Source organism: Quercus robur, chromosome 10 (assembly GCF_932294415.1).
Source record: "Quercus robur chromosome 10, dhQueRobu3.1, whole genome shotgun sequence".
NCBI classification, from domain to species: Eukaryota; Viridiplantae; Streptophyta; class Magnoliopsida; order Fagales; family Fagaceae; genus Quercus; species Quercus robur.
In genome coordinates this window covers 55,626,891-55,641,999 of record NC_065543.1, presented here as the reverse complement: position 1 = coordinate 55,641,999, position 15,109 = coordinate 55,626,891, and the positions used below count along the sequence as shown (strand labels likewise).

The 15,109-nt window shown below is 46.3% G+C and overlaps 1 protein-coding gene across 1 annotated transcript; it reads right to left on the bottom strand.

Annotated features, from left to right (window-relative positions):
• Window positions 1-9,561: 9,561 nt before the first annotated feature.
• On the bottom strand, window positions 9,562-11,409 carry LOC126704383 (actin cytoskeleton-regulatory complex protein PAN1-like). The gene is made up of 2 exons (XM_050403365.1): window positions 10,681-11,409; window positions 9,562-10,281 (listed from the first exon to the last, which is right to left on the bottom strand). The coding sequence occupies exons 1-2, from the start codon at window positions 11,407-11,409 to the stop codon at window positions 9,562-9,564; spliced, it is 1,449 nt and encodes a 482-aa protein (XP_050259322.1).
• Between the last annotated feature and the right edge of the window lie 3,700 nt (window positions 11,410-15,109).

The following is a 15,109-nucleotide window of genomic DNA, read 5'->3' as shown; positions in this document are numbered from 1 at the left end:
GCATCAAATCTTTCCACCCAATAAAATCAATAAATGTTTGTTCAAGGTCTCTCACCAAAATATTAGGAGCTTGAACCCTGTAATCATCTAAATTGACTACATCAAGATCATTGACAACTTCCTCTATAATTTCTTCATTTATGATCTCTACCATCTCAACTTCAATATCTATGTATACAAGGATCTTCATTAATCTCCTCAATAATCTTGATTTCAAGTTCTTCTTCTATAACAAAGCCTTCATTAATTTCCCTAGAAATCTCTATATTTTCTTCTTTGACTTCTACATGTATTCTTCAAGAAAAGTATTTTTTTCAACATGCAATTCCTCTCCTAATGGTGGAATATATGGTTCTTCAAAATAATTCAAGTATAAACTTCTTGGCCAATAATAATCTTGTTTTGTATACGACAAAAATTCATCACAATCCAAAGGATAATATTTGTTAGCAAACATCTTTTTCATCAATCATCATTAGTCATGAACGAATTTTGTCTTTACCTTGTCAGATTCTATTAGATTGTACTCTTTCCCACCAACGTAAGGCATACTCACTAAGTTGATACAAAGCAAGTCCAAATTTTCTCTCATAATGAATTTTCTCAAAGTCAAATAAATCCTCTAGATCAAGTAACCAATCAAGAAAAACTTATTTATAAAAATAACAATTAAAACATACAATTCTTTTATAAGACCTATATGAAATTTGCTTACCAATAAGTTGCCCATGAGTTACATCTCCAATGCAGTTTTCCCTACTGTTTCCTTGCTTCAACAGTGCCATCCTAGCTTAGAAATTTGTGAGTGCTTGTTGTGCGTCACATAATACTTGCTAAGTTATTCATTACCATTGTGGTTAATTTCACAAGTTAGCCATCAGATCAGGGTAAGTCAAAGTTCTGATAACAATTGATATTGCCGAAGCCTGAAGAAAGCACATGCGATGCTCTCTTTGGTAGAACAAAAACTAAATTGTTAGTTTTTTGTAGCAAATCTCAAATCTACGAGGGGTTTCTTGAATTTATAAGGTGATAGGTCTGAAATCCACTAGAGAAAACAATAGACAAACAACATTAAAAGTACCAAAAAATAAGGAAATAAATACCTTAAACCTAAAATAACAATAAATACATAAAAATACTAAAATTAATAAATTACAAAAATTAAATTGTAGATTATGTCCTACTTTGATCAAAGGAAATTACATGCTATTATAAATTGAGTTGAAATGCATATTTTTGAAAATAAAATCTCATCCAAAATAACTTTATATAGTGTTTAAATGAAATTCAAGAAAAATAAAATGAAAATAATATCCAGAGCGGTGTAAAGTGCTAATTTTAAAAATACGAAGTTTGTGTCTTTATAACATTTCTTCAAATATCCAAGGAAATTGGGATAATTTTCCCTTCAAATTAAGTCTATCATTTATAGGTAGCTGAGTATATTAAATTTTCTTTTCTTTTCTTTTTTGGCTAAATTAAAAATTATATTATCTAATCTTGACTTATTTTTAATTCAGTTATTTATGTTTAGTCTTTACATTTTAGTTCCGTGACTTCTATTCATTTTTAACGTAGTAATTATGTGTAATCCGCACTGTTAAACCCACCAAAATGTCATTCTGGAAAGACTAAAAGTGACAATGAGATTAGGCAGAATTAAACGAAATGACATTAATGTTAAAACTTAAATGAATTAAAAAACCCCTTAAAGGACTGAATTAAAAATAAGAGGCTCTAATTTATAATTTAATCTTTTTTGTGCTTTTAAGAATGAGGAGTTTCATACGGAAGAGAAAATTCAAATGGCTAAATTACATAAGTTATATAATATTCCATTTTGCTGAAAATGTATCACCAAATAGTACTAATGTAGTTATAGCGTTTGTAACCAGTGAAGCTTGAGAGTGCTTAAAACGCCTAAACCCTTATTGTGGGGGGTAAAATCTGTCAGCTGATGTTGGGCCATAGTACATGTACCAAGCCCAGCCACGATAAGAAGAAAAGGCATGGGCGTAGGATATCCCATCCCAACCATGATGGGCCGGGCCTGCTTAGGGGCGTCCGAGGAGGAGTACCTCCTCGGACTCGCCAAGTGAGTGTCAAATTCGCACTCCATACCTGGCTAAAGGTCACCCAATACGAAGGAATAGTGCGTGACGTTCAGGAAGGGGGGCAACCACAGCTGCCGCATTAAATGCCAAGGAACTACTTTTCCAGCCGCATTAATGTGGAAGGGACAGGAACGCAGAATCATCTTGGCCAGTGCAACTCACAGAAAAGAGGAAGGATGACCTATGGGACAGGTACTCAAGTAGAGGGTCAGATGGTTGACAAGTGTAGGGTCATGATCTTAGGGAGGATGCTATATAAGAGAAGGAAATCCCCATGGAAAGGGGATCGCAAGCAGAAAGAAGAAAAAGAGAAAGAAAGAGAAAGGAGATAAAAGTAGAAGAAACAGCCCCAGGGACCGTTATTCCAAAAAGTTTGAAGGAATATCCTTACGTCCAACTGGTTGCATGGCTTGGTCATAACTACGTTTCCTCTGTCAAAGACCTAGTTCTGTAACCTACTCTCTACAAATTCATTGTTAAGGGACTTTTGGGCCAGAACCACCCGCCTGTTGAGCCTGAGCCCCAAAACCGCCCCCCTACAATTGGCGTCGTCTGTGGGAAGAACTCGTGTCTCGACAAGTGAAACAGTAAGGGATGGAAGGATCAGGTCCGCGCCAAACCGGACGTGCAGAATCTCAACGACAGGACAACTTTGTAAACCTTGAACGGGCAAAGGACCAAGATAATCAACGAGAGGGCAGTGTGAACACCTCTCACACGAGTAGAAGTCGCTCGAAAGGGAAAGATCACGCGTCCCACCAGCACAACGAGCGAAGGGCTCTACAGCAAGAAATTAAGGATTTAAAAAGAAAGCTGCGTCAAGCCCAGCAAAAACATCCTTCGCCCATTTCAGATACTAGCAGCGGTGAGGATGATGAATACAGACGTAGGACGAGAACCCCTCCGAGCGAGACGTTCTCTTATGAGGAAGAGCGGCCTCACAAACACGGTCGCAAAAGCCCACCTTACCAAGGCTTGGTCAATGACGCCATGAGCAAGGCCCTGGATCGAATCTCCCAGTCGCCGTTTACCCGAAGGATAGAGCGGGCGGTACTCCCTCGGCGGTTTAATCAGCCAACGTTTACCCTGTACAATGGTCGAACTGACCCCGTGGAGCACGTGAGCCAGTTCAACCAAAGGATGGCCGTCCACTCCAGGGACGAGGCGTTAATGTGTAAGGTGTTTCCATCCAGCCTAGGGCCCCTGGCCATGAGATGGTTTGATGCCCTCCCACCAAACTCCATAGACTCCTTTAAACAGTTGACGCAGGCTTTTGGCTCCCGCTTCATCACCAGCACTAGAGTCCCTCGATTCCCTTTTATCCCTGTCCATGCGAGAAGGAGAAACGCTGAAGGCCTACTCGGACAGATATTGGGAGATGCACAACGAGGTAGAAGGAAGTCACGATAACGTCGCCATCAGTGCCTTTAAAAGGGGCTTGCCGACAGAGCATGGCTTAAGAAAGTCCCTTACTGGGAAACCAGCCACCAGCGTGCGGCAACTCATGGACAGGATAGACAAGTATAAAAGGGTCGAAGAGGACCAGCAAACTGGGAAGGGAAAGGCGAAGTTTGTCCCTCAGGAGAGAAGGGACTTCAGGTCGGACCGCTTCAGTGGCAGTAATAAGCCGAGAAGAGATTATACGGAACAATCGGGATCTACAGGGGCCCAGGTAGTCCACGCTGTGTTCCGAGAGCCATTGCACGAGATCATGGAGAAGATAAAGCACGAACCCTTTTTTCAATGGCCGAATAGGATGGCAGGTGACCCCTCAAAACGCAATCAGAGTCTATATTGTGCGTATCACCAAGAGCCTGGTCATGTCACTGACGAATGCAGGAACCTGAAAAACTATTTGGATCGACTTGTCCGAGAAGGAAAGCTAAGGCACCTGTTGCAACGCCCTGAGCAATCAAATGTCGATACCAGGCAAAGCGCCATGAGGCCACCAATAGGCACGATAAATGTCATTCTTGCCGCACCTGGGAGAACCGGTTCCGGCCCGTTCAGAGTGATGTCAGTAGGTAAGTCCCCGACAGAGCCAGGTGAAAGGGAATCCAGGAGTGCTAGAGGGAGGGCCCTGCCATTAATTGGGTTCATGGAGGAGGACAAGGAGGGAACTATTCAACCCCACGAGGATGCCCTAGTAGTGACGCTCAGAATAGGAGGTTATGACGTGAAGAGGGTGTTAGTTGATCAGGGTAGCGCCGTGGAGGTGATGTACCCAGACTTGTATAAGGGGCTGAATTTGAAGCAGGAGGACCTGTCGCCATACGATTCCCCCCTACTTAGCTTCGAGGGAAAAATCGTTATCCCGAAAGGCATGATTAGGTTGCCAGTGCAAACAGACATAGAAGTAGTGGAAGTGGATTTCATCGTGGTGGACGCATACTCACCCTACACAGCTATTGTGGCACGGCCATGGCTTCATACACTAGGGGCTGTGTCGTCTACCCTGCACCAGAAAGTAAAATATCCGTCAGAGGGCCGAATCAAAGAGATAGTGGGGGATCAAGGAATGGCCAGGCAATGCATGGTATTGGCAATTGCTCGACAATTAAGCAACGAGCCCTCCACTTCAGCCGGGAATACCTTATAGCAATCAAGGACCCCTGTCCTAGCTACGGGTAATGAAGGACCGGCCATGGAGGTGAGCTGTGAAGAGCTGGAGAAAGTGCTCGTCGGATCAGACCCCGAGAGATTTTTCCAGATTGACTCAGAGCTACTAGCACAGGAGAAGTCGGCGCTAATTAATTTTCTGCGCCGAAATGAGGACGTATTCGCTTGGGATCCTTATGAAGCCCCTGGGGTTGACTCAGACCTAATACGCCATCACCTTAACGTTAATCCGGCTATTACCCCAAAGAAGCAGCCTCCACGGCGCCCGTCAAGGGAGCATGCAGACGCCGTGAGGGAAGAAGTGGCAAAATTGAAAAGAGCTGGGGCTATCAAGGAAGTGTTCTACCCCGAATGGTTGGCGAACACAGTCGTGGTGAAGAAGAAGAGCGGGAAATGGCGAGTCTGTGTGGACTTCACAGACTTAAACAAGGCCTGCCCGAAAGATCCTTTCCCAATGCCGCGGATAGACCGACTGGTCGACGCAACTGTCGGGCATCCCCGAATGAGTTTCTTGGACGCTTTCCAGGGGTACCATCAGATATCCTTGGCCACGGAAGACCAGGAAAAAACTGCCTTTGTCACCCCAATTGGCAACTATCATTACAAGGTGATGCCTTTTGGCCTGAAGAATGCCGGGTCGACCTATCAAAGGATGATGACTAGGATGTTTGAGCAACAGATGGGAAAAACTGTCGAGGTGTATATAGACGATATGGTAGTAAAGAGTAAATTGGTAACCGACCACATCAGGGACCTTGACGAGGTGTTTCACATTCTGAGAAGGTACAAACTGCGATTGAACGCATCCAAGTGCTCATTTGGAGTGGGATCGGGGAAATTCCTTGGCTACATGGTAACCCATCGGGGGATCGAGGTCAACCCTGATCAAATAAGGGCCATTCATAGTATGCAACCTCCTCGGAATCCCAAAGATGTCCAGAAGCTTACCGGCATGATAGCAGCCTTAAACCGTTTCATCTCCCGCTCAGCGGACAGATGCAGACCCTTTTTCCTCCTATTGCACAAGTGGAAGGGTTTCGAGTGGACTGAAGAGTGTGATTTAGCATTCCAACAGCTCAAGGAATACCTCACCCGACCTCCGATCATGTCCAGTCCCGAGGCCGATGAGGTGCTGTATGCGTACATTGCAGTCGCCGATCATGCGGTGAGCCTAGTACTAATCCGAGAGGACAATGGCACGCAGCGGCCCGTGTATTACGTAAGCAAGTCGCTACAGGAGGCAGAAACCAGGTACCTCCCCCTCGAAAAGGCAATATTGGCTGTCGTGCAAGCTACAAAGAAGCTTCCCCACTATTTTCAGGCACATACAGTGGTTGTACTGACCCAGCTTCCATTGAAATCAGTCTTCCGTAGCGCTGACTACACGGGGAGAATAGCCAAATGGGAACCATCTTGAGCGCCTTCGACATTAGATACATGCCACGCACCGCCATAAAAGGTTAAGTCCTCGCCGATCTGGTAGCTGAATTTGCGGAGCCTACCTTGGAAGGGGTGGAAGTGTCGGGATCACCGAATGACGATAGGAGATTGGTCAGCACGATTTCTCTGCAAGAACACGATAAGTGGAGAGCATACATCGATGGTGCAGCAAACCAAAAGGGCTCCGAAGTGGGGCTCGTTCTAATCTCTCCCGAAGGTATAATCTTGGAAAAGTCGTTGAGACTGGGATTCACAGCAACGAATAACGAAGCCGAGTACGAGGCACTGCTGGAGGGGATGTCCATGATCCGGAGGTTGGGTGGAAAATGCGCGAGCATATTCTCGGATTCGAGACTCATAGTGGGGCAAGTAAGCGGGGAATTGGAGGCGAAAGATGAAAGAATGCAGCGGTACCTTGCCCGAGCTAAACGCCTACAAGCGCACTTCGAAGACTTCCATTTAACACATATACCCAGAAGCGGGAATACCCACGCCGATTCTCTGGCAACACTGGCCACATCCTCGGCTCAGCCCCTTCCGCGGGTTATTTTGGTCGAGGACCTCTGCCGCCCCACGGAAGAGGACACTAACGGTATTCGGGTACATAACGTCGTTGAGGGACCAAGCTGGATGGACCCTCTTGTCCGATTCTTGAAGTACGATTCCTTACCGGACGACAAAGTCGAGGCCGACAAAATCAGGAGGAGGGCTCCTCGATTCTGGTTGTCAGAGGACTCCAAGCTTTACAGACGTTCGTTCTCAGGGCCATACTTGCTGTGTGTGCACCCAGGGGCTACTGAACTCATTCTGGAGGAGTTGCACGAGGGGATTTGCGGAAGCCATACGAGGGGTCGGTCCCTCTCCCACAGGGCTATGACGCTGGGTTACTGGTGGCCGAGCATGCATAAGGAGGCTCTGGAATATGTGAAGAAGTGTGACCAATGCCAGAGGTTCGCTCCGAATATACATCAGCCGGGTGGGGTACTTAACCCGTTGTCCAGCCCCTGGCCATTCGCACAATGGGGCCTAGACATATTAGGTCCGTTCCCCAAAGCTGCCGGGAACAAGAAGTTTCTTCTCGTCGGCACCGATTACTTCACTAAATGGGTCGAGGCTGAAGCGCTGGCAAACATTAGGGATGTTGATGTCAAGAAGTTTATCTGGAAAAACATCGTCACCAGGTTCGGTACCCCACACACCCTAATCTCAGACAATGGCCTACAATTTGATAGCAAGGCCTTTAGGAAATATTGCAGTGAACTGGGGATTGTCAACAGGTACTCTACCCCAGCCTATCCGCAGAGTAATGGGCAAGCAGAGGCAATCAACAAAACCATAGTGAGTGGGCTGAAGAGGAGGTTGGACGACGCGAAAGGGAGGTGGGTTGAAGAGCTCGCCCATGTCTTGTGGACGTATCGCACCACGCCCCGCCGATCCACGGGAGAAACCCCCTTTTCGTTGACCTACGGGGCCGAGGCCGTCATCCCATTAGAGATAAACTTTCCCTCCCAGAGGACTGCTACATTCGACCCCATTGTTAACAATGGGCTTCTAGAAAAAAGCCTGGACCTCCTTGACGAGAGAAGGGATTGCGCGATGGTGCATCTAGCTCAGTATCAACAAAAGCTCAAGCAGGGCTATGACGCCAAGGTGAAGTCGAGACCCTTGACGCCTGGGGACCTGGTGCTGAGGAAAGTCCTGGGCAACGCGAGGAACCCTGCATGGGGAAAGCTCGGACCAAACTAGGAGGGTCCATACCGTATCACCTCTGTGGCTGGCATTGGAGCGTACTATTTGGAAGACTTGGACGAACGTGTAGTGCCACGTCCATGGAATGTAAATAACCTGAAAATGTACTTTTATTAATGGAAAATACTTTACTTAACGTCGTTTTACTGTACAATTCTCAGTAAGTGTTAAACAGAACCAAAGTCCTGCATGGCTCCTCGGACCACAGACTTGGGGGAAATTAACCACGCAACAATTCTCAGTAAGCGTTAAACAGAACCCAAGTCCTGCATGGCTCCTCGGACCACAGACTTGGGGGAAATTAACCGCGCAACAATTCTCAGTAAGCGTTAAACAGAACCCAAGTCCTGCATGGCTCCTCGGACCACAGACTTGGGGGAAATTAACCGCGCAACAATTCTCAGTAAGCGTTAAACAGAACCCAAGTCCTGCATGGCTCCTCGGACCACAGACTTGGGGGAAATTAACCGCGCAACAATTCTCAGTAAGCGTTAAACAGAACCCAAGTCCTGCATGGCTCCTCGGACCACAGACTTGGGGAAATTAACTGCGCAACAATTCTCAGTAAGCGTTAAACAGAACCCAAGTCCTGCATGGCTCCTCGGACCACAGACTTGGGGGAAATTAACCGCGCAACAATTCTCAGTAAGCGTTAAATAGAACCCAAGTCCTGCATGGCTCCTCGGACCACAGACTTGGGGGAAATTAACCGCGCAACAATTCTCAGTAAGCGTTAAACAGAACCCAAGTCCTGCATGGCTCCTCGGACCACAGACTTGGGGGAAATTAACCGCGCAACAATTCTCAGTAAGCGTTAAACAGAACCCAAGTCCTGCATGGCTCTTCGGACCACAGACTTGGGGGAAATTAACCACGCAACAATTCTCAGTAAGCGTTAAACAGAACCCAAGTCCTGCATGGCTCCTCGGACCACAAACTTGGGGGAAATTAACCGCGCAACAATTCTCAGTAAGCGTTAAACAGAACCCAAGTCCTGCATGGCTCCTCGGACCACAGACTTGGGGGAAATTAACCGCGCAACAATTCTCGGTAAGTGTTAAACAGAACCCAAGTCCTGCATGGCTCCTCGGACCACAGACTTGGGGGAAATTAACCGCGCAATTATCTCAGTAAGTGTTAAACAGAACCCAAGTCCTGCATTGCTCCTCGGACCACAGACTTTGGGGAAATTAACCACCCAATTATCTCAGTAAGTGTTAAACAGAACCCAAGTCCTGCATGGCTCCTCGGACCACAGACTTGGGGGAAATTAACCACGCAACAATTCTCAGTAAGTGTTAACCGTTTATGATTCTCAAAAAGCGTTAAAGGGAGCCTAAGTCCTGCGCGGATTCTTAGCCATGGACTTGGGAGAAGTCAGCATTGTAATCGTTTTTGCCCAATTACAAAGCGTCGCCATTCTAACGTATTCATTCATTATTGCTTGATTTTCAGTAATAAAAGGGCAAAACCAATATCCATTCATGATGAAAACAAAATAGAATAAAGCAGCGATATGTGTAATGAAAGAACTGTTGTCATATAATGTTCAAAGTAACCCAGTTCAGGAATATTAGCGAGGATCAAACAAAATGAAGTACAAAAAGCAAAACAGACGAGTTCCTATTCCACGTCCCTAAGGGCCCTGAGTCGAGGCAGGCTGATCATCCGTTGCTGGGTTCTCCGGGGCGATCTCCTGGGCCTGGGCAAGGATCTCGCTGATGCGAAGACTGTCCTCGGGTGACTGGCCCTGCGTAGCTTGCTCCGTGCCCCCAGTCTCGGGAATGGAGGAATCTGCTGGAAGAAGCTCAATGGAGGCGACCTCGCCAGGAATCTCACGTATTTCCGCAGGGAAAAAGATGTTCTCAGTTTTCCTGAGATCAGAATCTGCGGGGACGGCTGCCCTATCCATGGCCAATCCCCAGGTCGAGGTGACGTATTCCCTGCAGACGGTGGCAACTTCCTCGGCCAGTCTCTCCTCAGTATCGTGAACTCCACGTTCATACGAAGCCGCCACAGCCTTCTCGGCAACCTCCCTGGACAAGCGAGCTTCCTCCTTGGCCCTTGCAAGCTCAGCCTTAAGCTCCGAAACCGCCTGTTGCTCCGCTGACAGTCTTTCCTCAGAGTGACGGAGCTGCTTGCGCAGTTCGTCGGCTTGCTTTTCAGCATTCTTCAGGCCAGCCTCTGCGTTCGCATTGGCCTTTCTCACCTCTTTTAGCTCATTATCCTGGCGATCAAGATCTCGCTTGAGATCGCCGGCGACCCTCTCAGCCGCAGTACGGGACTGAGCCTCCCTATGCATATCCTCACGGGCCTTCTTGGCCCACTCCTCAGCAACATAAATTTGTTGAGTGACCTGCGCTCAGATGGAAATGAAGACGATACCAAGATAAGACAATAAGAAGGTTCTCAACACAGAGACAAGATAGAAGATTCCACTTACCACAGCCATGTCCCTCTTCAGTGACATGAAAAGTTCTGGCTGACGAATCTTCCTAAGGCCTTTCATATCACGGGGCAAGAGAAGAGGCTGCTGCAGCGCCTCGGCCATGAACGAGGCTTGCTCTCGTTGGGACTCCCATAGGGTCGCATCCCAGAGGATTGGAGCGCCATCTAGCTCGATCCGAGGAGACCATGTTCGTGGTCCCCTCAGAGTGGCCGCCTCATCTCGGCTCTCAGTGGACCTGGTCCTTTTCTCTCGGGGCTCTTTCGTGTCCTTGCCCTTCTTTTTAGGCCCGGCTTTCTCACGGGCAACCTCTCCCTCCTCCGTCTCTTCTACAAGCCTTTTTCGCCTTAGGTTAGGCATAGGTTTCAGCGCCGCACCTGACGAGGGAGGGGGAGGAGGAGCGGGGGCTTTGGGGACGGTTTGTCCTTTCGAGACTTCCTTGGAGGTCTGCCCTTTGGACCTGTTGGATAGAAGACCCCTGAGGCCAGTCCTCGGCTGGAGGTCCATTCCTTCTTCTTCTTCTGTGTCCTCGCTGAGATCAGGTTGTGCGATGACCAAACCAGTACCAGCAGCCGCTGAGGCACGGTCTAAATCAGCGTCAGAGTCGGAGATCTCTACTACTCTGACCGAGGCCTCCCCTTCCTCAGTAAATTGGAACTGGTCTATCTGATCCTCTAAGGATGAATGTGAAGAGCCGGCCTCCTCCTCTGGGATAACTACTGGGGGAAAGACACGTTGGGGAGGTAACTGAATAGGAGGCAAGTCTGTATCAGCGAGGAACCCCGGTATGGACACGTCAATCCGTGCTAATCTCGGACTACCGGCCCTTATAGCTTGTCCGGCCTCTACCTGGGCTCGAGTGAGCGGAGTGTAATCCAAAATCAAAGGAGCCGACCGTAGTTGTTCGTCCTCGCTAACGAAAATCTCGGACCTCAGGAGGTAATTTAGGGCCGGGATATTGACTAGGCTCAGCCGAGAAGTCGTTCGTCCCTTGTTTGCAAAGGCCGTTAAAAGATTTATGTTAGTCCGAGGAGACATGCAACCAAACCAACAAGTTTAAAATAAAAAAGGAAAAAGAGGGGGAGGAGCTTGAAACCAAAGTCCTCCCCACGGAATCTAGTTCTACGACACCCCACCTGGCTTTCCCGCCCTAGTCGGACAGTGAGGGCCGTCATACCATGGTCCGGAGACGATCAAATGGTCGTCCTTCAAGCCTTTGCTGGACTTTGGAAGGCAGGATATCAACCTCACTTCGTCAGTCCTAGACTTTAGATAGTATGTGTCGCCGAGCTTATGGCATTCATAAAGATGAACCACGTCGTGCCATGAGAGGCCGAGGTTCATCTGATCATTCAGGGTTTCGACACACCCCAGGATCCGGAACAGATTAGCGGTGCATTGATGGGGGGCCAATCTATGACCACGTAGGTAATCCCTAGTTATTCTCCCCATTAGAATAGTCATTCCTCCTTCCACGAAGGCTATCATTGGAATTGCGACTTCTCCTGTTCTCCGTTTGAGCAAAATGTCCTCCAGATGACAGTACTCTAAACCTACCTTCGGTGGGATACGATACTTCGCCCTGAAGCCCGCCATACCGGCCGGAGAATCTACCATTTTCTCAAGCCTACCCATCCCCTCTAATCCTAAAAACAACTTGAAGGCAGTATGATTAATGAAGAATAATGGAGAAGAAGCGCGCACTTACGGGTAAGAGGCTCGAAGGAGTCTTCAAGAGAATGGCAGCGGAAGTAAGAACGGATTGAAGGAATAAGCTCTGAGAAGTTCTGAATATTGGAATGCTCGTCAAAAGTGAGAGACGAACGCCCTCAAAGTCTATTATACTCGGTAGAAGTTGAACAGACGCACTCACGTCTAAGGCACGTGAAGCGCTGTCCACCGTAGATCCTACCTCCAACCGTTGGATTGGGCGAGTGTAAAACCTCGAAAGCTGCGGTTACTTTCCCCTGGGCCATTAACTGCCCACAGCATTAATGAGGCACGTAAAGGCGTGCTTTCCCCCCCCTACACGTGTGAAGCAGTGGTTCACCCCGAGCCGTCTAGTGAGCATCAAAATCCCGCCTTTTCTCCTCGGACCCAGAAAAAGGCAGGCATTTTGAGGGGCTATTGTGGGGGGTAAAATCTGTCAGCTGATGTTGGGCCATAGTACATGTACCAAGCCCAGCCACGATAAGAAGAAAAGGCATGGGCGTAGGATATCCCATCCCAACCATGATGGGTCGGGCCTGCTTAGGGGCGTCCGAGGAGGAGTATCTCCTCGGACTCGCCAAGTAAGTGTCAAATTCGTACTCCATACCTGGCGAAAGGTCACCCAATACGAAGGAATAGTGCGTGACGTTCAGGAAGGGGGGCAACCACAGCTGCCGCATTAAATGCCAAGGAACTACTTTTCCAGCCGCATTAATGTGGAAGGGACAGGAACGCAAAATCATCTTGGCCAGTGCAACTCACAGAAAAGAGGAAGGATGACCTATGGGACAGGTACTCAAGTAGAGGGTCAGATGGTTGACAAGTGTAGGGTCATGATCTTAGGGAGGATGCTATATAAGAGAAGGAAATCCCCATGGAAAGGGGATCGCAAGCAGAAAGAAGAAAAAGAGAAAGAAAGAGAAAGGAGATAGAAGTAGAAGAAACAACCCCAGGGACCGTTATTCCAAAAAGTTTGAAGGAATATCCTTACGTCCAACTGGTTGCATGGCTTGGTCATAACTACGTTTCCTCTGTCAAAGACCTAGTTCTGTAACCTACTCTCTACAAATTCATTGTTAAGGGACTTTTGGGCTAGAACCACCCGCCTGTTGGGCCTGAGCCCCAAAACCGCCCCCCTACACTTATATTCATTGTTTTTTTATAAGCGCCTTATATTCATTGTTTATGATGTTTGGGGACTAAGATAATATAGAGTTCGATTCCTTATGATGTTTAGAGACAAAGATAATCCATTGGATTATTCAAGAAAGGATATTATTGTGTCACATTATCCACTTGAGTGTTGGCCTTTGATATGGATATTTTCAGCTGAGCAGGTCATATCATCCAATTAACTTAGTCAAAATAATAATAATCTACTTGGCCAGGTAAAATGTCGCCTACTTGACACAACAATACAATACCGTGTCAACTAACCATATGTCAAATCGAATGCCAATTAGTAACCATGATCTCCACGTAAGAGCAACCGCATCAGACAGTGTAAAATTTTTATCTATTTTGTAAGAAAAAACCTACTTTTTCTATTTTATACACCCACTTTTAAAAAACATCCACGTCAGTTTATCTATTCTACACATTTATTCAATAAAATATTCATTTCTTTAACACTGTCATCTCTCTCACAGACCCAACACAACCAACACAACCACCATCATCAAGCAACCACCATCATCAACCTAGCCATATGAAATCCAGAAACTTATTCAACCCAGCCATATGAAATCCCAAAACCCACTAATCAAACAAAGAATAAAAAATGGATCAAAACCCACTTATCAAGATTGACGCCTCCAGCCTCCCACTGTGCAACAAGATCGACACCTCCTTCCTCCCAGCCATATCAACCCAAAGGAAAACCAAATCAACCCCATTCAACCCGAAACCCACTTATCAAACAATGTACCAATGCCAACAATTACATGCCATTTACCACAATAGTAAGATTCAAGGAAATAATTCTCCATCAATTATCATTTGAAATGACCTTAAATAAGAGAAAAATCAAGAAATAAGGAATGAATAAGTAAAAATACAAATATTTATTGTCTTTTGTAAAGGAAGTTTGAATTTCGGCTTAAGTATAGGAATATCGGCGGTTTGTAACTTTAAATTTTATCATAGTAAGTTAACATGGACAACGCTTTCTGCTCCAAAAAAAAAAAAAAAAAAAAAAAAAAAAAAAAAAAAACTTTGACAATGCTATCATTTTAAGTCATTTTGTCTATGGCCATTTGAAAGACATTAACTCTCTTAAAACAACTTCATTTGTAATATTAGAAAATAATTCTAAAAATGATATCATTTTAAGAGAGTTAATGGTGCTTTTCAAACAACAATGGATGGGATAAAATGACTAAGATGATAACATTAGTCCTATTAAAAAAAGAAAAAGAAAAGAAAAGATGATAGCATTGTCAAAGTTAAGGAACTAAAATGGAAAAAAAAAAAAATAGTAGGCTAAAATGATTGTAGGGTCAATTTTTGGGGCCCAGGCCCAGCAGGTAGGTGATTCTGACCCAAGGAACCCTAGACAATGAATTTGTAGAGAGCGGGTTACAGAACTAGGTCCTAACGAAGTGAATGTTAGTTAACTTTGGGCCATGCAACGATTTAATGTAAGAATATCTCCTTCACATCCATTGGATACCCGGTCCGAGGAGACGTGTGGGTGCACTTCAGTTCCTGATCAAAGGCTATGGTCTTTCTCTCTCTCTCCTGTTCTTTCTTTCCTTTTTTTTCCGATCCCCTCTTCATGGGGATGCCCTTCTCTTATATAGCCCCCTTAAAGTCATCAGAGCCTTACACTTGTTGATCATCTGGACCTTCACTTAAGTGCCTGTCCCATTGGACATCTCCCCTACCTTTCTGTGAATTGTAGTGGCCAAGGTAACACTGTTCGCATGTCCTCTCCACATTAATGCGGCTAGAAAAGTAGCTTCTCTGCATTTAATGTGGCAGCTGTAATCTCTCCCTGGACATCCTATACTCTCTTCCTTCTCCCGGG